The sequence below is a fragment of the Vulpes vulpes genome, chromosome 3 (assembly GCF_048418805.1).
Source record: "Vulpes vulpes isolate BD-2025 chromosome 3, VulVul3, whole genome shotgun sequence".
In the NCBI taxonomy this organism is placed as follows: domain Eukaryota; kingdom Metazoa; phylum Chordata; class Mammalia; order Carnivora; family Canidae; genus Vulpes; species Vulpes vulpes.
The window spans coordinates 60,038,039-60,065,230 of record NC_132782.1 but is presented as its reverse complement, the minus strand read 5'-3'; the positions used below and the strand labels follow the sequence as shown (position 1 = coordinate 60,065,230).

Below are 27,192 nucleotides of genomic sequence, written 5' to 3'. Positions count from 1 at the left end.
TATATGTAAAAACACAGACTTCTATCAATTCAGTTGTATTGTTCTCTAATTTCATAAGTCTTTCAGTTTGATTTTTAGTTGGTGTCTAATTATCAATAGCAGCCAGTTACTTACTTTCAGTTATTTTGCATCTCTTAGAATACAGACTTTCTTAAGTTCTGTTTCCATGGTTAAGGGAAGAAATATACCATGCAAGTGGTTAATTCCGAAATTAACGCTGTCAGTTTTTAAGGAGTTTTTATATTGGCCTTTCTTAAAATGGGCATAGCCATCTAATTTTCTACTTGTTCTAAGAAAAAGATGTGCCTAAAAATCTCTAGATTTTTAAATACATATTTGTAAGGTTGTATTTTGTGAGACACATAAAATAAAAATGAAGTCTTATCTTCTTTATTTGGTTCTTCATTTTGGATATAATTAAATTACCTTGTAAAAACAGGGACTAGTAATTTATTGCTATATCACAGCTCTGTGAGTAGAAGTGTGGAATGGGCCTAAATGAACTCTAGTTTTAGAAGAGAATTGGATCTCTATAGAAGAGATTGTTAGATCTCTATAGATACAGCTATAAACGCTAAAAATATGTAGTCTGAATTTGATAAAAGATTTCTAGAAAGGCCTTTGTCGACATAGACATCTAAATGGAAAAACAAAGGAAAAGGCCTTGTCCTTTTAGGCAGGTCTGTTTATCAAAGGTAAAAGGATTTTTTGGGAGCCTCTCTCTCTTCATGAAATTTTAGACTTATTTTCTGGAGAAAACATCTGTAGCATTCTCAGGTTTTCTCAGCACAGGAAGAAAAAAAATACCAAAGAGAAGGTTATTCAGAGATTCGCGGGAGCCCAGGACTGAGGCATGGCTTTTCCTCTGCCTCGTAAAGCTTGAGTCTCTTCCACACCTACTGTCTAGTTTCTGAGCACACGTCACACCCAGACTGATGGAGTTGTTAGGTCTGCCCAATTCCCATAACTGAGCCGTTCCAGTGGCTCTCTTACATAGATACAAATCAAAGAGGAAATAACAAAATACTTTCTGAATCCGTGTTTTTCAAAGTGTGGAGCACGGTTTGACAGTTGGGAAATGCTGGAGTTGGAGTAGGGATGGTAGCAGGTCTCTGAGGTGAAGGAGATGAAGGGCCAGACTTCAGATACCATGGAAAGGTAATTTGGGAACTGAAAGTTCTTTGGTTTTGATGGAGATATGTAAGATGAAACAAAAAATATCATGAAATCTTTTCTTAGAAGCTCTGAGGTCAGAGGCTATGTCTTACTCATACTTATATCCTTCACAACTTCGAATAGAATGTTTTCATATAAGAGGGGATCAATAAATGCCTACCAAATGGAACGGTGACTTTGTAGAAACTTTGTAGAAACATTGACTTTGCAGAGGATATAAAAATATCTATCTCAAACAGCCCAATTTTGAACTGTGTCTTCAGTTAGATGAATCGGGGAATCATTATTTTAGCCATACTAAGTCCCATTTTATTTGGATTTGTATAGATAAGAATAGCTTTTCACATGGCCCCCTCCTCATTTTCAAACAAAAGTCCTATGGTGACTTGAGAATAAGTAAATCTTTTAGGTCAATAAAAGAAAGTTGCAAACTGAACTGAATCCCCCAAAGAGTTCCCCTCAGCTTTGCTTCCAAATTGTATGCAATTTATTCTCTCTTCATTCAGTGGTAGGATGACTTATTGACTTTCTCTTAGAATTACTTCCTTCAGTTTGAAAATGCTTTATTATGAACTTACCTCATTTCATCCTTTGGGTACAGAGTATATTGATGTTATAAAAATAATAAAAGGTGAGTCCAAATATTTCAACTTTTTAAAATAATTAAGTTAGAGTGATTGCAATTTGGATCAATTAGTTTATCAGAACTGAGTTAACATGACCCATTTCATTAGTTTTTAGGGCCTTTGTATCCTCACTTTGTTTACATTTCAAATTTTCATTTCTTATCCTCCTTTGTTCCTCTTCTCAATATATCAGTTCAAAACCTTTCTAATGGTGACAGATTCTTACTCCTCTTTCAGGACCTCATTCTATTGGCACATTGTCTGGGAACCTTCTTCAACACTGGGTAGGCAGTGAGTGCCTTCTTACAGCATCTCCATGTTCCCATGTTTTACCCAGTTTTATACTTTAGTTTCACCTATTTTTCCCCTAATAGACTATGACTTCTTTGAGGGTAGGGATCTTATTCAATTAACTTTTGGATCTCATAGCAACAGTTTAATAAATATTAACTGATTTATAGTCAAACTGAATGGTGGAATGTACAAAAGAATGATTATATGAGTATCCTCAATTTCGTATTGAGTTTGATCAACTCACAGGGAGGTGGTGGTTCTCAGAAATGTTAACCGATTTCCTGGCAGGCTTTAAACCACATCTAAGTCCATTTTCCCTAAGCTTCACATTTAAAAGTTTGGAAACCTAGAGTTACCTAAAGATTCATTTCCAAATGCAAGGCTTCTTCCAAACGGTCAAGAATGCAAAGGGCTAATGCCTCATGAGAAAAATAAGGGCATAGGCCTGCCCCACACCATCCTTGGAAGAAGGAAATGGACCAAAGCAAATGGGAGGCCAGTGACACTTCAGGACAACATTACCACCTCACTCAGGGATTTTAAATCAGAGATCCAAATTTGAAGACTTTGAGGGAAAACCCTTACATGGTCAGTAGACATGGAAATCAAAGAAAATCACAGGAGTAGAAGACAGTTGAGCACTTGCATAAAGGGGTTTCCTGGTCACCCAGAATTCAACAGACTATTGAACCTTTACACTTTCCTTGTAAACATAGGTTGTGAATAAAATATTCAGGCAAATGCCTTCAATTTATGTACATGACTTAGACCCGCCAGTTAATGTGGCTAATATTAGCCACCACAGGACCAAATTGGTACTTATTTTATGTTAATACTGTGCTTAAGTATTGAGCAGAATGCAGATAATAACATCCAATTTGAAGAAATTTTTATCTGTTTTAAAACATTCTCTAAAAATACATTTGCCTTAGTTCAACTTGAATTTCTCTAATTGTAGTGTTAAAAAAATAAATTATTACATAATTTAAGCTACAGGGGACTATTTAACTAAGATGAAAGTATTTTGCTTTTGAAGACTGCCTGAAAAAAAAAAAGACTGCCTGTTACTTAACTCCAGTGTATGTTTATATAGTTTGTTTTGTGACTTAAATCTAAGTTTATTTACCTTGAAACAATGTATTGCTTAGGTGTTTCATGAAAAAATACAGAGCTAAAGACTTGTGATAACTTCCATCACTAAGAATTAACTCCAAACCAAAATGCATTTTCCAGGATGAAAACAAGGTCTGTAAATGATAATTAATAATCCATTGTCCCATTCTTTTGCACTTAAAGTTGAAGATCTCAAACTGTTGTTTTAGTTTAAAGTAAAATATTCTGTGTTTATTTTTAAACATTTTAGTACATAAAGAGTAATTTTAAAAGTTAAAACACTGAAGCTAGTAAGCTTAAAAACAGTTGACAGTATTTCAGAGATGAACTTTTGGCTTAAAAAATTTGTAATAATATACCAGGTCTCTTACCTCACTTAAATAATAGAAAAAATTAAGATTGCTTTTTCTATATAAAAACATAAATATAATTTTAATAGATGTATTTTATGCATTTGAAAATTCCTTTATTATTTATAACATGTTGATTCAAAGTATGTGCCATTTTAAGTAGGTTTTCATTCATAATTTTGTAATTGAACTACTTACTTATGGCTTTATTAATCCTATGCAAGTTTAGAATATTGTGTGATGCCCATCAAAATAGTGACGCTGTCAAAACGAAGTTAACTGACTCAATCCATTGAAAAGACGAGACAACTAACTAACTAATTAACTAACTAGCATGCCTCCTTTAAGTATTCAAACTTTGAGAGTTTTGTTGTAGTAACTGACACCTGACAGAATTAATTTCTTGTGAGCTAGTAATAGTACTAATAGTTCTGTTCTGTCCCCCTCCCTCCACTCCATGTCCTACATACGGGTCCCAGGGAGTCTTCTTGTAAAAGATAGCCACATAATCACTTTCAACTCTTTGACTTGATCTAAATGTCAACCGGCTATAAATATTTTCTTGACAGAATAGTTAGACTTAAAAAATGTGAATCTATTTATGGGAAAATGAACTGATATTACTGTTTGCAGCCTGGGCAGTACTGTCATTGATGCAGGCAGGGAAACATAAAGCAATTGTTTCAAGTTCGTATATTTAGTAGCCTTGACAATGTTTTTCCAATCAAGGGCATTATTCTTTTCATGTTTATCAGACACACAAAAAATATCAATATCAAGGTAATAAGAAGTGGGTATGGATAGATACACAAAGGCTGAGTTTGTGGGAAAAAAAAATTCCCCTAGCAAGAAGACTAAAATACATAGTTTTGAGATATTGTACTCTATAGCACAAAATGAGTGGGATATATCTTTCTAAAAAAAGTACCAGGGGATGTGGTTAAAATGGAAACTTTTAATAGTTCCTTATGAGAAAAAATATTTGCTAACAATTTTATTCTCACAAAGAATAATAATTTTTTGTATGATATAAGTAATCTTTTGGCACATAGTTGTTCCTTCTATCCTCAAATTGGATGAACTTATACTATTACAGTCTAGAGGAGTGCCATGCGATAGAAACACCATGAGAACCTGTTAATTGAAAATATTCTAGTAGCCACTTATAAAAAATGGAAAAGAAACAGTTGAAAAATAACTTTAAGAATGTATTTTATTTCGTGTAATGTATCCCAAAACTATCATTTCAACATGTAATCAATATAAACATTATTAATGCAATAGTTTATTACTTTCCTTGGGGCCAAATCTTCAAAATTGGGTGTGTATTTTATACTTTGAGTGTATCTCAATTGTGGGGATCCACAAAACACTCGATAGCCATGTGTGGCAAGTGGCTCCTGTATTGGACAGCACAGGCCTAGAGAAACTTTTTCCCTCAAAGACTTGAGGACATCCTAGTTTTCCTTCAGACCTTTCATCAATGCACACTTGTTTACATACCACTTGACTTAAAAGTGTTAGTGTAGGGCAGCATGAACCTGAGCTTTTATGAAGTGTCTGACATATTGTTTGCTAATGCAGAATTAATAATTAATTTAAACAGAAAGCAACTTTCAGAGGCTCAGCAATTTCTGAGTTCAGGTCACTTGGCCAACTCTTCTGTTGTAGTTTGTTTTGTTCACTGTACTATAAATGACTTCACTGGAGTATGCTTGGCTAAATCCCTTTAAATGTGATTGTAATGATCACATAATACAAACAATGCTTCAATATAAACTAGTCTACACTTACAGCCTGCTGACTGAACACTTATTAAATAAGTTGGGGGCAAGTTAGTGTTTCAAGAACTTATTTTGTGTTTAATCAGTTATGATTGTCTTAAGGACATTATTGAGGGAACAGCAATAAGCTTTGGACATATCTGGAATCTATGAATGAGTGCAGCTGGCATGGACATACCAGTGATGAAGATGAGTCAATGTATTCAGTAGGAGCAGTATGTCATAAGGGGCTTTACAGGAGATGCTGGGACAAACATATTTCAAGACACTAGTACACTCACACAGGATAACAAGTAGGAATGTGGTATGGTACACAGATTGGATGCTATGGTTGCTATGAAAAGTACTCACTTTTTCAGATCATTCTGCTGGTTTTTGGCCTGTGCACGCCACTGGTGCATAGCAGGGAAGAAGCCACTTGTATATAGTGGAAAAAGTATGTCAACTAATAAAGCTGCATTTGACTGAGAAATAATTGTATCACAGCTGTCACTGAATTAATTCCATAAAGTTATCAACACAACAGGTGCATTACATTTTATGAATCAGAATTCCGTTTGCTGATTCATAAACTAGCCAGTATGCAACAAGAATATGATGCATCAAAGAAAGCATTACATAATCTTCATGCAGTAAGATTGTAACTAGTATCTCAAAAACAGTTAATGCAACATTAGACAGGGGTTAAAGGAGCTTGCTACACACAAATGTTCTGAATATGAAAAAATGGTAATAATCACAATTTCTTTTCTAAATTAAAAATAAAAAATATTATTTTGCATTAAATTTTAAATTCAAGCTTAGAATGATGGAAATTTTGGACCTTTGAAAGGGATTACTGGAAAGCATATAGCACTGCATGGTTTATGGAAAAGAATTTTGGGTCCTGGAGGCTGTTCTGACTTTGATATTCTGAATGATATGTTATAGCACCACTGTGCCAATTGCAAATCTGGATAGGTGTTATCTCCTGATGAATATGGCTGTCATTAGCCAAGAACTTCCAACTAGTTCTCACTTTCCATAGTATTTACCTGAGGAACTGTGAGCTATTTTGGACATGGATTCTACAAAGGGCAGGAGATCAGTGTAAAACTGCATATGTTTTACTCTGTAAATTAAGCAAAGAATAGAGACCTTGATAAATATAAAGCAAATTTCTTTCTAACTACTACTATGTGTAATTGGGAAGAAGCATCTCTTTTTTCATGGATAAAAAACTCACAATATAAAATTTATCCCAAAGTCCTAGGAATCTTTGATAACTTTTTTATTATTCAATTTTGATTGTTGTATGTTGTTATGATTTTCATTACTTACAACATAGTGTTTAGAGTAAAATAAAACCACACATGTTGGCAGCAGCTGGGGATGTGATCTGATGATGTTCTAAAAATAAGTTGCCATAATTTAGCTTTTGATATAAATGTCTTTCATGAGGACTGTAAATGGACATGTTTCTAATTCTAGGCATGTTCATATAATTGGAACTGAATCACTGCATTTACTATTGCATTACAGAGAAAAAGAAATGTTTAAGATAACAATTTAATCTAAATTGTAAGATAAATGCAAGTAAAAAATTTTTCATTTAAGAATTTAAAACTGATAGTTCCACAGAGTGGTGATGAGGATATTATACATATTTATGTGGATTTTACAGGGTGTTTCAAAAGTCCCTGAGGACATACAGGATTCACAGTCTCAGCGTGTCTTTGCATACAAATGCAAACTTTTTTCTATACTTGTTATAATAAATGCTGAAAATGGCTCTCATGCGCTTATAATAGAGATGATATTTTTGTTGTCAAGGTCACTAAGTATAAGAAGGGTCACAGATGCCATTTTCTGCATGGGGACAGGGACTTCTGGCTCATTCCTGTAAATTAGTTATCCACATAAATATGTATAGACATATATGTAGTATGCATATAGTCACAACATAAATATATTTAACATTTAAGAAAATTTAGATATTCTACTGGTAAACTGACATATGTATTCAATAGAACTTGTATTATTCACAGGAATTTGATTTTTTTTTTTTTTGGTTGTTATTGTTCAAATGTACCATTAGCTTGATTGTTAATTCTTTCCCAAAGTTGTTAACAAGTTTCCTTTATAAAGAAGTAACATGGTTTACTTGCATATACATTTTTTTAAAAAAAACTAAAGTTCAGTAATGAAAAGTAATATCCACAAATAACTAAATGATGGAATTAACTTTTTTAGCAATTTTGGTTTTCATTTTATATTGTATAATTGTTTCATTGAAACTGTGTTTTTTAAAAATTGGTTCAAGTTAATGTTTTTTTTTCTAGTTAAAAATCACAATGTCTGATATATTAACATATGTCAGCTTCCTACAGGAACCCTATGGGTCTGCCCACCTGTGATGTCATAGTAAGGAGGGGCTTTTCTTCAGCAGACTCCTCCCTCGGTATCTCCTTCATCACCATGGCAACAGCCTTATCTGCCGCCCTAGAGCCTTTTCCCTATAACAGTGAAATCAACAATGACTTGTGTCAGGAGAAATCTTTAATTTATTATTACAAGATATTCTAATGTTTAAAGAGCAATCCAACATAAATGAAGAGGTAGGCTGCTGCAAGTGAATCTTGAGGCTTTTGGCTGAGGAGAAAACACACAAAATCTGAAAAAAGATTATTTGTGAAGTTTTAGTTAGCTACTTTTTCACCTTTACAGCTGACATGCTATATTTAATTTTAACATAGTATTTTATATGTATCATATATTTTAAGGCAATTTACATGACATGAACATAATTTTTATAGTATCGATTTGAAAACAGTAGGGATTGCCTGCCTATTCATTTACTAATTGTTCCTATAATATCCTTAAGTATTTTGAATGATAGTGAGGAGTCTGAGATAGGGATCAGGATCAGTGTCTGACTTGCACTGAGGGATTTTGCTGGGTAGTCCCTGGAGCCTGTCATTTTTGAGTGGAATGGGCATAAAAACAGTAAAAGTGTCATAAAATCTCTAAAAATTCTTCAGTGGCCTAACATCACAGAAATTCACCCAGCTTGTGTATTTTGTGGAGATGGTATGATCTTGGTGAAAAAAAATTTCAACTCTCAATGTTTTTGAGACCAAAGAATTTTAATATAATTTTAGAAATGTCTTTTAATTGGAGAATTTCATAAATTTAGATGTAAATAAAGGATGATTAATAATTGAAGCACTGAATATATATCTCCACATTTTTTGTCTCAGACAAGCATAATTTTGTACTGTGAAGGGGTATGCTGGCTTTCTGTCTTTTTAGTTTAGCAGATTATTAAGTTTTTGTGAGTAGATAGGCATAATGGAAAAAACAAAACAAAATATCACCTTCTCAACCCAATTAGAAATATCTTATACTATGTAAAAATTAAATAATCTTTAAACATTTTAAAAACAAAAACGTCCATTTTCTCAGGTCTCTGGGCAAAGCCTCCCTAGAAAAAATAATTTATACTAAGATCACACATGAGTATCTGTATTGTAAATCTACTTAAGATACAAATGAAGCATATAGTGATGTCATAGGCAAAGATACAAAAATGGACATATGGGGGTTTGTTATTTAGAGGGGAATTAAGTGCTAGGGACAATATTAACTCCAGAGGTTGATAAATCTTGATGGTTTCCATGCAGCAAAAAAGGATGGAGTTACATTATGATCTTGCGCTTGCACAGGGCTTTAAGTATTTAGAAGGTAGGTTTCCTCTAGGAAGCAAAACTATTTTCTCAGGCATTACCTTTCTAAAATGTAATGAGTGTCAGCTTTTATTAATGAAAACAAAGAAACACTTTCTCTGTAGTTAACTAAATTTTAAAATGTGTGAAGTTCTTTACAATCTGAAGGTTTCTTTGGTTTGTTTTGACTTAACAGAACTAGCATTACTGAACGATAATGTGTCATCTCACGATGGAATATCAACTACTGAGATATTATTTAGTCCATATAACACAGTAATTTCCATATGTATTCTGAAAAGTACATATGGCCACAATTCTTAAAATAACTGACTTCTGGAAAAATAAATAAGAAACGATGATTTACTGCATAACAAATTGGGGTGCATAACAATCCCAGGTTTTTTCTTTATGAAGCAATTTGAACTTCCTAAAACAGAGATGTGTACAATTCTGAATTCTGGGAAAATATGTATTGTGGCACTATTAAACTATTTAACATTTTTTCAAAATATAAAAATTATTTGGATGAAACATTACATACTATAAAGTGATATAGTCTTAAAAGCTACACTCATTTACAGACTAAATAGAGTTTAACAAATATCTTTGCAGCTTATTTTTTTAAAAGAGCAAAATCATTTGTGAAGAATTCTTTCCATGCTCCAAGAAGTTCTACTAATATAGCAATAAATAAAGTGGCATGCTTATATTTAAATTCCTAATATATTTAAAAGAACAAATCTAATGTTACAAGGTATAATTTTAAAATAATAATAATAATAATTCAGAATCTGTTCTTGGGCTAAGAAAAAAATGTCAATTGATAAGCATCTCAAAAAATTTCAGGTCAATATTTCAATATACCATTTATTTGAAATGCTACCAATCATAAACTACATATAGATATTTTTCACATGTGCAACTATTATAGCTAGAATTAGCAACGGACATGCCATTTCACTAAAACAAAAAACAAAACAAAACAAAAAATTAGTCCTTTCATGCTGAACTCTAGAACAAAGCAGTGGTCAGCTAGAAAGGATGTATAATAAACACATGCGGTGCTTTTTATTTCTTGCAGAAAAACCCACCAAAGCCAGGGTCAGGTCACTTTTTTGAAGACAGTGCCACTTTTTCTTCAAGGTTACACCTACTACCTGAAAAGAGTCATGACACCCATGTTAGTGCCTGCTAGCAACTTTTTTTCCTTATAGCCTTTTGGCTTTTGAGTTATTACCCCACGAGCCTCACTGTTTTTACAAGTGTGCTACAGTCCGAGAACAGAATGGGAAGGTCTGCCACAACGACATCTCCATGGTTCCAGATAGAGTGTCTAATACCACTGCCAAATCAAGTGAATACATTCATATATCAAAGCAAGATTTCCCTTTGGCCATATTGCCACCTCCACCTGGTATTTTAAAATCAAGCTGTGTTATTTCTGACTTGTCCATTTATCTTGGGGCTAACACTTCTAGAATTCAGAATCTGGCTGATAATTGATTTGGCAATTCACGGAACTGTACAACTTTGCTTATCAGCAGCTCTGCAGGGATGACAGTAACACACCTATACAAGTTTTTTTTTTTTTTTTTAAGTCAGTGGCTTAAAGCATTGTAACAACTCTATATGCATAATTATCCAGACTTCAAACTCAATTTTCTAAATATAACCATGCTGAAAACTCAGTATTAATCTTTTATCTAAAATAACATGGAGACAGCAATAATGAAATACACGCTCAAGCATATAAGTGGATTTAGATTACATTAAGCCTGTATGCTTCTATGTAATTCTTAGCAACAACAGAAAAGAACAGAGAAATCTTACAAGTTGATTATCACATTGGGACACCCTCCAGTAATTTATTTCAGCCTATTTCTTTTCAAATAATACTTCAAAATCACCTTTTCCCACTTCCTTACTGAATTTCTTCAGAGGGTTTTGACTTGTTTCGAAAACATCACCATATGGAGAAATTTCTCTTTTTCGTGGTGATTTGCTGTAGGAAATTCTTCAATATTTCTTTGTTTCTTTTATCATTTTGTTTCCTCACCAGTGAAATACATAAAATGATAGTCGTTCTAACAAATAATAGTTCTTGAGAATAATCTTTTTTATTAACTTCTATTACAAGACCAGGCATAAATGAATGAAATGCAGATAGTATAGCTAGTGACATTAACATTTATTAAGGAAGCCCAGCGTTGGCTCACTTCTTTCTGTTAATATAGTATATAAACAACAGAGGACAAAGAACTGAAGTCACAGGATCTTCTCAGGCTGGATACGCAGGCTGTGAAGCTACCAGCTGTCTTTGGATGAGGAGGTATTGGCTGCAGGCCGGTCTCATAGGGAGGGGGACTAAATTACTTGGAGACACTGCATGTGCTAGGCGCTCAGCTAGGTGTTTTATCTATTTTTATTTATACGATCGCATGAAAGCTCTGTGGGATACGAAAGATCTTTGCTAGATAGATAGTGAGGCTCAGAGATGGTGTGATTTAGCCAAGGCTTCGAAGCTAGTATGTGGCCGAGCAGCCTGCCAGCCAGTCTGCTTCTCTTCTCCCATAGCCCTCTCACTGCTGGCCATAAATGCAGGTTGTTTACATCACTTGAGTTTTGAGAAGCAGCCACTTCTCAGTATAATCACAGAGTTTGGATCTAAGTAAACATTTTTGACAGGTATTTTCTTCAGTGTGCAATGGTCAAGAAGAATTGACCAACCATAATTTCACTCATGAGCATATTGCAACCAAAATGTTTTTGTCTCTTTTATCCTCATGGAACACTAACCTACAGATTTTGTGTATATACACGTCTTATTATTCTGTAGGTCTTATTAGGTTTGTAAGCCATAGCATCACTCTAATTCTTATTAAATGTTAACTCTGCTATTAAATGACATCTTTATGGGACGCCTGGGTGGGTCAGTGGTTGAGGGTCTGCCTTTGGCTCAGGTCGTGATCCTTGGGGTCCTGGGATCAAGTCCCACATCGGGCTCCCTGCATGGAGCCTGCTTCTCCCCCTGCCTGTATCTCTGCCTCTCTCTGTGTCTCTCATGGATAAATAATAAAACTTAAAAAAAAAATGACATCTTTACTAGGATTTTTCCTGAGATTAATTTCGGGTGCATGAAATTCCACAGTTACATGGCCCATTCATAAGTAATTTTCTAGTTACAAATTTTATTACTACTACTATGGAGATTGCAATTTAAAAATCATTTTTTATTATTCTTAATCTATTGACAATAATCCAGAGTATTTTCATTAGAGATGTTCAAAAGAAGAAATGGAAAAATAGCAAATTAGGGGAAAAGTAAAAGTCTGCAATACTACACATTTCTGCTAACCCCAAATTATTTAACATATGAATTTAAAAAATAGACTTCCTTTTGACTTTCACAAGCCCTAGCACTAATTATAAAAATTAAAACATGCTGTTGCCAAAAATTGAGAAAAAACAGGCATAAAAAATAAAAATAACAACCCTGACATTTTCATGCATTTTCCCAATGTTTCATATTTATAATATTGGAGATTAAACAGTTTTTAAGGATGAATGTCTTAAGAATAGGCAAACTACCATCAACTTTACAAGTATGAATGTACTATATATATTTCCTCTCTATACATATATGCGAGCAAATACCTGCCACTGATATTATTTTAGCAATATTGTTTGAAATGAAATATATTCAGTTTTGCACATAGCTGAAAAATCCCATAAATTCTGGACTCTGGACTTATATGCACCTGCAGGAAACTGGCCACAAAAAGGCTAATTTCTGATGGCTGTCTCGTCTCGCATGTGCAGAGCCAGGACAACCTTCTTTTACTTGGAAAGGTAAATGTCATGGTAAGTGTCATGCTGTCTTCAAACTCCCAACATGGGAGAATGTCAGAGAAATGCTTCCCAGTGTCCTCTGAACTCTGGGGATGCCTGCCTACCATGTTGTGTCCTTTCTCATTTTGTGCGTTCCTATAGCTTTCTTCCAGCATAGAGGATCATGCTGATTCCATCACAGTTACAGTCAACTCATCCTTATTCCCCTCCTCCAACAGAATGTTCTGTAAATGTTAAAAGTGGTACAAAGAGAACTAAATCTGGGCATACTGGCCTAGTCCTTGATTCTAATCATACAGAAGGAAGTACTGATTTAGATACAATTTAGGAAGCATGGACAGAATTCTCTCTTCTTAACTAGAGATTCATATGTGGAATTTCACAAATCATGATGAATTCACTACTGGTTCAGGGATCTGTTTGTAGGTAGAAATAATGTGATTTCTGATTCCTTACCAAGGAAAGTCAAGTTGCGGTGAAGAAACTGCCTCTCTTTTTTAAAAATAATGACGCAGCGCATTTAAAAAGAGGGCTTCCAATTGAACCTCCATATTCTTCTTCCTCACTATTCTGTTTTTCTTCCCCAGCCTTGTTTTTCCTTGATTACAGGTGAACTCTTCTCCACTCATCTATCCTAGGAACTCTAGGAAGTTTTCATTCTACCGTCTAACTGTTGTACCCCTGGTGTGTGTGACAGGTTAGCTGGCAACTTCCAGACTCTGCATGAGGGAGGGATGGGAGATGGGGGGAATGGGTGGGAGAAAGTCATGGATAACAATCTCCACGGTCTTTAACTCTAAACCTCTACCCACAAAAGCCACCAGGATTCCCAGCCTACCACATGCACATTCATTTTCTTTGGCCTGAGTGGTTGGTGCAGGGGAATACGATGACTTTCACAGGCCCTAGCACTTTTGCCTTCATGGTCCCCTTTCTCCATAAAAAAGTTAAAAATTGTATCTTGTGACTGTGCTGGTATAACGGTAAAGAGAATCCAGACTGGATTTATTATTATACTTTCGTTATTATAACAATCATTTCGGGGGTTCTGTTTTTAAGAGAGATTAAAACGGGTCCTTAAAAGTATCTTGGGCCCTATGTACTGTGCGCACAGCACCTAATATCTACATTGATCCTGGGTTGTGGTTCTCAACATTCAGTGTGGCGTCCCCAGGGCTGCAGTCCTGTTCCTGCAGCTGCTCTCTCTCATCTCTGGGTTTTTGGCAGTGGCTGCTTGTGCCACTCCCACAGCACTTCCATCCTGGTTGTTCCCACCCTTTGCTACTGCTACTGTTCTCGCTATTTTTTGTTAGGATTCAGGGAGTCTCCCCTAACAGTACTTATGAATCTTACTGGATGCCCAATCAGTAGCTTTTATCTCAGTAGTTCTTAAAACACACTCAGAAAACCTGAAATATTTAGGCCTGAGGCAGAAAACATTGGCATGTAAAATTGATGTGACTGAAAATTTAATCTCTCCACCAGACAACAAGGCTAAACACTTCATTCTCTCCTGCCTCAGGGTGTGTTCCTGACCATCTAGGAGTACTTCTGAGGAAGTTGAATCAACTTGTGTGTCTACTTTTATTAAAAAACAAAACCAAAAAAACCCAGCCTTCAATGACCAGACACACCAGCTGGTTCCAAAGTATTCCTGGCCATTTTTCCCTCAATTTCTGTTCCTCAAGCAAGGAACAGAACTGCCTGGTACTCCAAATTCCTGTGTTGTGTATGAAAATTAAGCTCCTCCCAGGGACCTGGTTAGAATCCTTATTTAACAGAATGTTTTTTGATTGTGTCTCATCAATGAAACTGCCTTGAGTGGCAGAGATTATGCTTATTTCTTTTGAACCATTTTGCATGATTAGGTATAGCAGTGGACACTCAAGTTTGCTTAATAAAAACAAGTATTTGATACCTTTTTCAAATTGTTTAAGATACTGAAATCACATAATATGGTCGATGTTGGCAGGAAGTGAATTCTAAATAAGATAAAAAATCTTAAACATATTTAAATACATAGTTTCAAGCACCTAAATAAAAATTCATTAACATTAATAAAGTATTGCCAAGTAAAGATGCTTAAAATTTGCTTTGAAGGACAGATAAGACTTCTTTTTAATTAATGAGACCCATTTGTCCACAATTTGCCATTTGTTTGCTCTGTTGAGAAGGTTAAACATTCTCTCGTCTCACTCTCACTGCGCCCCTGAGGCTTATTTACCTTGTGAGCTTAGCAAGCTTTCTTGACAAATGGTCAAGATAACGCACCCAGTTCTCATTCATCTATAAGTAGTTATGAATTAGTGAAGTTAACTGTCAGATTTATTCTGATCGATGTGGCTCTAAATTACTTAGAACCTATTTTATGTCAATATTGAGCTTCTCTATTATGCACCTACAAGCAACTCTTTGCTTCTTACAGTGGTCTGGCTTTAAAAAAATTGTTTTCTTTTGAACTTGCTTAGCTTTATATTGAGGAAGACATAAATAATACAAATTTGATAATTATGAAGTAAATGTAGAATGAAGTGGGTTTTTTGTCTGATAAATCCCAAATTTGTTAAAGTAATATTTTTATAAATATATTTATATTTGAGAGGCTTTTAATGATTGTGTGGAATACATAAATGAAAATGTAATCTTAATTAAACGTTACAATGGCTATTTTCAGTTCCTTTTAAATATGTCAGATGTTTTGCCAAAACGAGGTACTTTTCTGGGGTTATTTTTAAAAAGAAGGAAAACAACTAGAAACACAAAGTTCTAAAGATTACTTTGTTATTATTTTCTTTTTGGAAAATGTCTCCCCAAATACAAGTATCCGGTGGCTTGAATCTTACTTGCCCAAATGGATGTCCCAACACTCAAAAGAAAGTGAAGTGTTATGATAACCATTCATCCCCAGTATGGGGAGTTGCTTAGACTAGTCTGAATCAGTGGTGCTTTAGGGGTAGGGAAGTTGAGACCAGGCCTCTTTCTGGGAGGAATTAGGTGAGGTCTTGAGGTCTAGTTTCTAAGTGTATATAAGTAGGCAAGTTGGTGTAGTATACAAGATCTTAGAATTTTGAAGGTGGTAGTAAGGAAACTTTGGAGGAACCATGCACAACAATTTGGTTTCTTTATCATTCCTGTCTTTCCCACATTTTCTAAGATTGGAAAATTTTCCAAACTAAAGACAATGGATAAGAATTCCCATAGGTAACTATGAAATGGTTTCTGTGAAACTTACTTATCAGGGATTAGATGTATCCCCAACTTCCCACCAACTTCAAAAATAAATGGAAAGAGCACATAATAAGTATATCGTTCCCAAATTATCGAATTTGACACAGCAAATTTATCCAGATGTCCCAAGGTAGTATTATACTGCATCTGTTCTCATTCTAGGGGAAGATTATTAGCTAGTGAACTGGAATTCATCCCCTTTATTAATGTTTCCAGAATATTCTATTACTAATTTAGGAACAGGAATGGTGGCCTTGGAGCTTGAGGATTAGCAGCTGTCTTTGCGGCTTTCCTCGTTTTCTGGCAGGTGCAGTGTTTTTACCAGCTTGTGCCTCAGTCACCAAATGCCCCAGTTTTGTTGATGTAACTTAAGAAAAGTAAATTATAGAAACTAGGTCAATTCTAGCCAAGAAAGTCTCAGATGAGGTACTCCATCTGCCTGACTTCCCTGAAACAGCTCTAAGAGGGCAGCTGAGGCTTTGGGAGTTCCTACTCTATAATTCTGGATCTGACTGTGGCAGCTCTGCTTATCTAGACAGCCCTCCGGGAGTCATAGGCAATGTGTGGGTTGGCTCCTCCCAAAGGATTCCCCCTTCCCTGAAAGGGAATGAAGAGTCTCTCTCACTGTGTGGACAAGAATTAGGAAAAATGTGGAGAGAACCCAGAGCTGTGAACTCCGGTGAGTGTGTGGCCAGCTGTGGTCAAGGCAATTAACAGCTAATGGACCCAGTGCAGCCTTCAGGGTCAGTGGAAGAGAAGGAGGGATAACCAGTAGGCTTGTGGGGACCGATACCAGGACTGGAGTCAGAAGATAGGAGTTTTAATCCTACAGCTCTCTTTTATAAATTATTCTCTCTAAGAATAGAGAATTCTCTCATTTTTACTTTCTGAAAATAGGATAGAAAAACTACTTCACAAATTTGTGAGAGTTAAAGAAGAGCATCTGGGTGCTCAGTCGGCTAAGTGTCTGCCCTTGTCTCGGGTCATGATCTCAGGGTCCTGGGATGGAGCCCCACATTGGGCTCTCTGCTCAGCAGGGAGTCTGCTTCTCTCTCTTCCTCTGTGCTCTCTTTCTCTCCCTTTCTTGCTCTTGCTTTCTCTCAAGTAAATAAATAAAATCTTAAAAAAAAAGTATTCATAAAAGCACTTGCATGATGCCCATTACATGGTTAGTATTCAATAAATATCAATTAACTATGGACTATTATTACTGAGCTCATGAACTCCATGGCCTAATTGTCCTTATGAGGTAGGTGGCAAAAGATGCATACTATGTTTGTGTGACTCATCCATGGAGTAAGTAGTTATGACATGCTCACCACTGTGCCACATTCCATCATCTGAATATACCACAATTTACCTATACTATTATTGATGGACATTTGGGTTGTTTCTGGTTTTCAGCAAATATAAAAAACACTGTAATGAATTTGAGTTTAGAAGCCACAGAGAACATAATAGGGGCAAACAGCTGAAAAATGATGGGTAAAGAGTAAACAGACTTTAATAATAGCAACAGAGGCAGAGAACGGTCACAGTACGGATAAAAGTTCTTATCCATAAGCAAATTAAGTCTGAATCTCTGCAGTCACCACGCCAAGACCTGGGTTGGGATGACCTAAACCAAAAATGACTAAGAAGGCACAGAAATCAAGGATCAGAAAGCAAAACAGGGAAGCTGAAACTAGCAACCAGTGGATAATAAGAAACCAGTTTCTAAAGAGTTGGGATGAATAACTGTTATGGACTGAGTTGTGTCCTGCCACCCCTCCCCCCCCATTCATATGCTGAAGGCCCATCTCAATATCTCTCTATTTAGGTTTTTATTAGAGGTATTAAGCTAAAATGAGGCATTAGGGTGGACTCTAATCTAATATGAATGGTATTCTCTTAAGAAGAGGAGATTAGGACACAGAGGGAAGACCATGTGAAGACATAGACAGAAGATAGCCATCTAGAAACAAGGAGAGAGGCTTCAGATGAAGCCAGCTCTGTCAACACTGTCATCTCAGACTTCTAGTTCCTAGAAATGTGAGAAAATAAATTTGTATTGTTTAAACCACCGAGCCTGTGGTCCTTGTTATGGAAGGCCTGGTAAACTACGAGGGTAACTAAAACAAGTACTTATGAAAGATCACAAAGTGGTGTTATTTTGATACCTCAGTAAACTATATAGAAATACCCAAAGACAATTCAGTACGTAACAAGGTTATTATAAACCCTTCTCAGCCAAATCCTTTTGTTACTTCTAATCTGATCAAAAGGACTTCTAGATATTGAAAACTTGAAATTCTGAACCCAGGTGGCCACAATTGGCCACTATGGCAGTGTCCTGTCAGGGACCATGACCTATTTGTCAGGGAAAATTGCCTAAAAGAAACTCAAATGAAGAATGTGCCTGGAGTGGTCAGCCTGTGCCAGCAGGAGCTGTGCCTTCTCAAACTGAATTGAGGTTTTAGCCACATGAGCTCAAATTATAGTTTGGAGCTTCTTGAAAAGAATTTCCTGATGAAAGCATTTTTTTTTTTTTAATTTCAAAGTCTAAATGCTCCAAGGAACTTATTTATTCCCAACCAAAAACTTATTAAATTATATACATTTTAGAAACTCCAATTAGTTAATATGTATGCCAATTAAAATAATTGATATGTACATAAATATAGAACAATTGAAAAGAAGTAATCATGGATCACAGGTAGTTTTTTGTTTTTTAAAAGCTTTTGCTAATAATATCTCTGTAGTTTATTTTGGGGCAGAATTTACAGCTTGGGATCCCTGGGTGGCTCAGCAGTTTAGCGCCTGCCTTTGGCCCAGGGCGTGATCCTGGAGTTCCAGGATCGAGTCCCACATCAGGCTCCCTGCATGGAGCCTGCTTCTCCTCTGCCTCTCTGTGTCTCTCATGAATAAATAAATAAAATATTAAAAAAAAAAAGAACTTACAGCTTGTCTCTGGCTGTCAGAGATAGCCTAGACTATTCTGGATGAAGATGTCAGCTTGGGATGATATCCATAGCGGACTTTAAAGGACTGAGGATTCCTGGAGCGCCTGAATGTTTTAAATAAAGCCAGTTTTCATCTTTCTAATTACCAGAAACCTGTAACTCACATTTCTGTTATTATGCAGGTGATGTACCAGTTCATTTTACTCTTCTGTCAAATTTTCTGGCTAAAATCACAGTCCTGATTAATTCCAAATGTGGGACATGGTTATAAATGTCAATAGATGTATGAAATTTGCTCTTGAAACTACCATCTAAGAGCTTATTAAAAAAAGAAAAAAAACCACCTTTTAATTCTCTCCTCCACCGTGTATTGACAACCATGAACATGAGGGTCTAGGCCAGGAGGACAACCGGGTGGACCATTCAGCTAGTCAGTATTCTAGTGGTTTTGAAGCCAATGTCTGCATTGTGTCTAGACTGATGTCCCACTCTCTATAGTAAATATATCCTTTATTGGAGGTTCTTCTTCAACTTATAAACCAGAAAGGGAAGGAAATGGTTCAAGTTCCTACCTTTTCCCAGGTATTACTCCATTTGCCTATTTATCAACTCCAAGTTGCCAAAGGATACTCTAACCCTACAGTGTGTAGCCACATGGCTTTCTATACACATGGTTACTGAGGCTAGTTAGTTGGGATCTGTGTTGACAGACATGGGACCTGAAGTTGGAAACCCAGAAATTGAGATCCGGAAACACCACCTTCCATTCTTGTGTGACCTAAAGCACAGAAGTTCATTTTCCCTAGTTTGAAAGTGAGAATGGTACTAATAACTGCTTCACTAACTTTGCAGATTCTTTTGGATGATCAAACGGGTTATATGTATAAGTGAGCATTCAGTAGACTCTCACAATTCTATAAATCAGCCAAATCTCATTAGTTAAGAAAATTATTTTCCATATGTATCTGGGTGTCTATAGTACCTGAAGAACTATTGGTTATTTCGAGAGTAATTGGATAATGCCACACTGCAATGAAATGAAAAAGTTAATGAACTCCCCCTAACAATAGAAATCCAAGGCAAGTCTAGATCGGGTCCATTCAAACAGCAATTGCAAAACTCCAAGGTCCCATTATATTGCTAATTAACTCACTGAGTGTTTTATGTGCTCTAGAGTTGAATAGAGAGCCATATTAGGAAATGTATTCAACCAAAGTTATATAATCCATAACAAAGATGACTGTCAAGTTTTAATGTCTAAAGAGGGTTCAACATGGAGGACCTTGAGATTATGGAAACATTTCCAGCAGTTCCAAAAAAAGCATATATTTCTACTAGTTAATTCACTGGTTTGTCTGATGAATTATAAATAGGCATCATCTTCATATCTTGTTTCTCATTCTGTAGAACTAGAATAGTTTGGTGGACCATTTAGCTCACGGAGGTGTTAGGTCATTTTTACACTTGGCTTCAGGCAGATTGTGTGTGTCTCTTATACTGGAAATATGTCCATAATTTGCGTCCCAAATCACTATAAATAGGCAGAAGAGAAATTTGAAAATGCTAATTTTAAATTGCCTATGAAGTTTCCCAAATCTCCTAAAAATAGATTCTCTGCTATCCTCTACATTTTCTTCCTTCGAACTCTCAGATATATATCAAAATAGATTAAATTAACATTTAAAAGAGCTTTGGCCTAAACTCATTTCATCCTGCTAAATAATGCATTATGATCTTTTAGGTTTAAAGATAAAAGCAACTACATGATACAGATAGTTCATTAGACAGACTGAAATTAATACTAACTGTAGGTTGGTGTTATTTATACAGAAAAAAGTTAATTTCTTTAACTTGAAGATCCTAGTTGTTCCCATTTCAACATATGACAACTTTTATTAAGCTTTTAAAAGGTTCCCAGAAAGTATAAGAGTCTTAGATTCTCTACTTTAGCTATTCCTATAAACACTGACTTGAAGAACAGTCCCAATGTCTTTAACACCTATCAAAATCAACTTGTCTGAAAATTTATAATTACTCTCCCCTCACACATTAACAATACCACATTATTTCCTTTAGCCAATTAATCTGTTCAGGTACAGTAAAACAAAAATCTAATTAACCAGCTTTCTCAATTTTTTCCAAGAAACTTCATTTTTAGAATAAAAATTAATTTATAAGCAAATAAACTCATTTGAAGTATTCTGAAGATCCATGTTATGTCTCACAGTCACTGTCTAGTCAGCCCATCTCTGATAATCTGGGGACTGACTATTCAATCAGGAAAGATGCACCAAGTAATAGCCCTGAGGCTTGTATTATCCCTATGCTTCAAAGAAAGAATTAACTATAGTGTTTTGTACTTAGTGATCTACAAAGAAGCTGTAATACATTTTAAAAACATTGCCACTTTAAAAAAGTTTTTTTTTTTTTTTTGTTTAGTCAATCTTGACTTGAAAAATTTCTATTAATTGAAGGACACTCAAACGGCCTTGAGTGTCCTGGTTAATTGAAACATTGTGGCATTTCACTAGACTAAAAACAGAGACTTCTTTTTAGTTTCTTGTACTTAAACACTGCTTTCCTCAAATGTTACTATCAAGAAGATCACTTATTTTAAAGCCTGACTTCCTGTTTTTCCCCTTAGTTCACCACAGATCTTGGTTGCTCTTAGATATATATATATATATAGATATACCTAATATATCTATATATATATATATCTAATATCTATCTATCTATCTATCTATCTATCTATCTATCTATCTATATACTCTATCACACTTAAATATCTATATTGTATATCTATTCATATTTGCTTCTATATCCATACCTGTATCATGGACAATTTAATTCAACAGTATAAAAAAGTGAGATTCATTTTCTAGTGTTATTTCCATCTACAGTAAATGTTTGTAAAGACCTCATTGCAAATGTGTCTTAAGACACTTTAAATTTCAGTAAAAATACAATGTACTCTGTTTTAGAACTTTCTGTTAACGTCAGCAAGATTTATAAATTCCAGAAATATTTTTTTCTGCCTGACCTTTCCAACAACTTAAAAAACAATTATTTCAGTAGGCTTTAGAGGTACTCTGACCTTTTCTTTGCAAAGTGAAAATGAAGTTGTTTGCATTTTCCCCCTCATTAAAAAAAATGCTCATTGTCTTAGAGAAGACATAATTGGAAATAGAAATGTATTTCTTGTCTTTGGATATTTTAATATTGTGGTGATTTCAGTTACAATAATGACACAGACTATGTCACAATAAAAGAAAGTGGTGCCAGTTTTCATAAAAATTTATCTTGAATTTATCCATTATGGAACTTATTGTCCATTTAGGTCTCTCTTAATTAGAGCCGTAGAATTTTACTCATCTGTTTTCGGTTTAAATTCTGTGAACCTTTTTAGTTTTATTGCAAAATCATATGGCACCATATTAATATTTTTATCTCTTCCCTCTTCTCCAAATGAACAATGGAATTATTATGTACTTCAGGACTCTGGGATTTTTTTTTTGTAAGATTTTATTTATCTGACAGAGAGCACAAGCAAGGGGAGCAGCAGGTGGAGGGAGAGGGAGAAGCAAGCTCCCCACTGAGCAGGGAGCCTGATGCAGGGCTCTGTCCTAGTACCCTGAGATCATGACCTGAGCCAAAGGCAGCTGCTTAACCAACTGAACCACCCACGTGCCCCAGGACTCTAGGATCTTTTATATAAGGTTTCTCTCCATATTATACACACAGGCAAGAGCAAGGGTTTACAAAAAAATACACAGACTAGATCTTTCCTTTGATTAACCTGAGTTTCAGAAAGTTGATGTCTCATTAAGTGCAAACATGGCTTTTAGAATGTCAGTCTTCCTCAGGGCATAAACTTCCGCAGAAGACAATCCAACACTAAGAGCTGCCTGGCGTTCTTGAGGGAAGGGGCTCTTTGCTTATATTTCTGATTAGGTCTACAGTGTCCTCTTCCATCATTCCTTCTCCTACAGTTCCTCATTCACTAGCTCTTTTGCATCACTCACTGTGTTAGTGAAGGATGTATGGATATAAGTTTCTGGTGAAACTGTTTCCTTCATTTGGAATTCCCATCTCCTCATCTCTACCTGTTGAATTCCATGTATTCTTCTAGATCCAGCTCAATCACCATTCTTCTTTGCTGAAGTCTAGACTGTGATGTCCTTGAAGTTGGACACTGAGTCTCATATTCTGTTTTGTGTTGCAGTGTCTAGTTAGTACAGGTGTGTTGAGTGAAAAGCTTGAATGAATAAAGGCATGAATGGAAGGATAGATGATATATAGTCCTATCTAAGATTTCTTGAGGTTTCTTTCAAACCCTTCCTTCCCAAACTATTCCATCTATATCCCAGGCCGACTAAGAATGGCTCCTGGCTAGGAATTTAATGGAATTCTTAGCAGTGATAGTTTAAAGCCTTTGATCTTATTTTAGTCGCCAAGGTAAAGGCTACTATGAGTTTATGGCTCACCCATGAACTTTTCATATTTTCTGCAAAGCCATTTGTGGGGGTGGTGGAAACCACATTTACTTTGGATTAAAATTTAGTAGCAATTTGGAAGAGGGAGAAAGGAGAGAAAGATTGGCTTAAAAAACTGAATAATTAGCAGTGCCTGGCTAGCTTAGTTGGAAGGGCATGTGACTCTTGATCTTGGGGTTGTGAGTTTTAGCTTGGGGTTGAGTGTAGAGAATGCTAAAAGAAAAAATAAATAAACTCATAAAAAATCCATGCATAATTAAAATAAATTCTTCCTCTACTCAACCTCCCTCCCCTTCCACTTACATCACCAAACCTCAGTGATGTCTGCTGGAAATACAAACATCTTCTGTGAGATACAGCCTTTTGGCTTGTAATTGAGGAAGAGCCAAATTCCACATTCATATGACAAGGTGTGGAAGGAGAGAAAACAGAGGAGTGACTTTGTATGTTTTGCTCAGTGCCATTTATGAAGACCCCAGAATAGTGACTGATACAGAGTGATTGCTTAAATATTTGCTGAATGAGTTTTTTAAAATCCACAAATCCAACTCTGATAAAATGGAAGCAGGAGCTCAGAGCCAGAGTTCAGTATCCTCCAAATTTGAAGAAATCTTGTGAAATGGTGCTGGGATGAAGAGTTGCTGAATTTCACAGTGTAAGAGTACTTTGAGTCAATCTTATCTCAACCCTAAGATTTAGGGAGAGCTAGCTGGCAGAGAGGTTAAATAAAACAAAGGAGAAGAAATTTTTACTTTAATCAAAGATGTCTTAAGGAAGAACCAGTACATTCATGTTCAGTGATTTTGAAACTAACACAAATTAACTAAATGCTGAGAGACATGTGGAGAAGTCACTCAATTTTGGAAGATTACAGGAAAAAGTTGAAAATTGCAGTGATGTTTTATGTGGAGATACAGTGGCTATGTGTTCTGTTTGGAGGAAGTCAGGGAGCGTTTTCTGACCTTGGGAGTTAAACAATTTCCTGAACAAAAGAGAATGAAGGGGCACAGGGTGAGTGCCATAGAGTCACCCCCAAAGAAGATGGCTGTGTGCATTAGACGTGCTCTTCATTTTGAATCCACCAAGAATAAAACAGTTCTTTACTTGACATATAACAATGAACACAGCAATTTCTACCTCTGAGGAAATTACTCAGAACTATAAACTTAACTGAAAAGTGTCATGGTCCAAAGAAGAAATGAACATCGGAGCACCTAGCTAATAAAAATAACTACCAAAATGGTATTAAGCAAGCTACAAAGTTTCCAATTGAATTGTCATAAACACTTCTTTGAAGTGGATATGATTATAGCCTCATTTTATAGAAGTACTTGAAGAACAGAGAGAATGACTTGCCCAAAGACAGGTACCTGGTAAGAGCAGTGGTAGTAAGGAGCAGTAATCACTTATTGAGCATCTAAAATGTACCAGGTATGGTGCTGAATACTGTACATGTATTTCAACAGTCACAACAACTCGTTGGGGTGCATACTTTCATTATAAGTTCTTGCAAGTGAAGAAACAGAGACAGAGAGACAGTGGGAAGAGCTAATAAGTATCAGAGCTGGGACAAGAGCCCAGAATCTGTGTTTTTGACTACTATGTTTCATTGTCTCCTAGAGCTGCAATCAGAAGTCAAGCCTGTCTGCCACAGGGGTCTGCCCATTTTCTCAGCCATGCCTCCCAACTACCACTCAATTCTGCTCAGTGATACTCCATAATTTCCATTGCACTTTATGTCCTTCTTGAACAAAAGGAGTCAATTGCAAGTAACTATGTGTGGATATACATGTTACACAGCTGGAGTATGATGAGAGCCAGGGTTTGGGCACAGGCACAGTCAACACCCAAGTGCACACTCTTTCTTCTGTATTGCACTGGATACCTTCATGTGAAAAGCCCTGAAGACACCACAGTGCACCAGCTTTTTCAACGTCATAGAAGTGGATCATTAGCGAACTCCCTTTTTACCTCCCTCTGGACAGGGAGGTATAAAGTCTACATTTAAATGCCAGCATTCCCACTTATAAGGGTGCAACTTTCAGTAAAGTTGCCTTTCTGAATTTTTCTGTTCTCATCTGTGAAAATAGGAATAATTATACCCACTTTACAGAATTGTGTGAAAGGTCTCAGTAAAGGGAGTGAACACTGTGGGCAACTGATAGACATTAGTTTTCTTTTCTTCCTTCCTTGTTCCTTACTCTCTTATCTCTCTCTTCTCTTGCACAAAGCAAAAGATACCACCATTTTTAAACGATATAAGCACTGTGACAATTGGTGTATATTTGTATGTACTGATGAGACTTATCTATAGAGAGCAGAGAAGAAAAGGGATCCTACGGAATGAAAACATTCGAGAATTTTTTTCAGAGACTTCAAGCCCTTTTGAATTCTGTAATGTACTTTATATTTCAGGCCAGCTCAAGACCAGTGTGGGTTTGGAAGCACATTCCACAGATCAAGTACCATCTCATTCTGTGTGCTTGTGGCTTCACATCTATAAATCCTGGATTGTCTTTTGTGTACACCCCAGTTACCGGCACAAAAGGAAAGGCAAGGTCAGGGAAGTAACAAGACACTCTGCCGAATTCTTTATGTCAGAGATCAAATGGAATCCCTAAAACACTCCAGCAAAGTAGGTCCTAATACTTCCTTTAATAATGCTGAGGGTTAAAGTGGAAGTTGTGTGATTTAATCTGGGTTTGTTTAACTGTGAAGCTGAAGATCTCGAGATTAGAGCAAGCTGCCTTCCTCTAGGTACTTCAAAAGCACGAGCTAAATGGAAATAATTTTTAGGCTTGAGAAAAGCTTTCCCAGCCAGAACTGCTCCTTGTTAGGAGATAGGTGTCCTGCTTTGGTGAGTGATTATGGGGATCTTTCACAGGGACCCTTAAGTCACTCTTGATGGAACTTAGGCTCCATGCTTTTTATATGTGGGAAGTTACAGGGTCAGCATTTAGGAGAACGCTTATTTCCTTTGAGTAATTTGTCTGCAAACAGAATAGGCTGCCACGAGCTGAGTAGTGGCTGTGCCTTGAGCAGGGGTTCACGGGACATCCGTGCACATTTCTGTGATGAATGATAAGGTAAGCTCAGCAGGGCTTTCACCCAACTATCTTTGAAATGAAAAAAGAAAAAAGAATCAAACAACAAATAACTTCCTTACAATAGTTAAGTGTAACTTCCTTAATATAGCAAAGTGTTAGAAACACTTACCTTTCTTAGCTGCCTAGAGAGGGACCTGACAAAATGCCCTTAAGGGGGAAAAAACAAAAAAGGAACTGCCTCTGGGTTCCCTGCTCCAAATTTACTCCATGGAGGCAAAATATAATGGATAGGAAAGAGAGAGCCCTCAACTTCTGATCTGGGTGGAAGCTCTATAGTGTCTATATGGCATCTCTCCTAATCAGAACCAGCTCTTTCTCCTTCAGATGGTGTCTTCTTTCTTAATCCTTTTCTTTTTTAGAGGGAAACTCAAGCCTCCCTTTACCTTCTTAAATTTATTTTGACTTGGGTTGGGTCTTGAATAAAATGGAACTTGTGTTTCAGCATCCATTCATTCCCCTTGGCTTTGAGAAAGAATCTGAAACATTCATTTTTCTGAAGCAGAGTTAGTTAAACCAGAAG

General features: G+C 36.0%; 1 protein-coding gene across 14 annotated transcripts in view; it reads right to left on the bottom strand.

Annotated features, from left to right (window-relative positions):
* PEX5L (peroxisomal biogenesis factor 5 like) overlaps positions 1–27,192 on the bottom strand; it is a 234,551-nt gene that overhangs the window by 102,067 nt on the left and 105,292 nt on the right. For 5 of the 14 annotated variants that reach the window (XM_026007210.2, XM_026007211.2, XM_072752606.1 and 2 more), the window contains one exon: positions 7,734–7,838. The exons of 5 other annotated variants lie outside the window; for them this stretch is intronic. In XM_026007210.2, coding sequence (XP_025862995.1) covers positions 7,734–7,838 — 105 coding nt within the window. Of the gene's footprint in view, positions 1–5,694; positions 5,761–7,733; positions 7,839–10,141; positions 10,208–27,192 lie in introns of all 14 variants that reach the window. 4 more of the 14 variants (XM_072752609.1, XM_072752605.1, XM_072752618.1 and 1 more) reach the window with 2 other exon arrangements.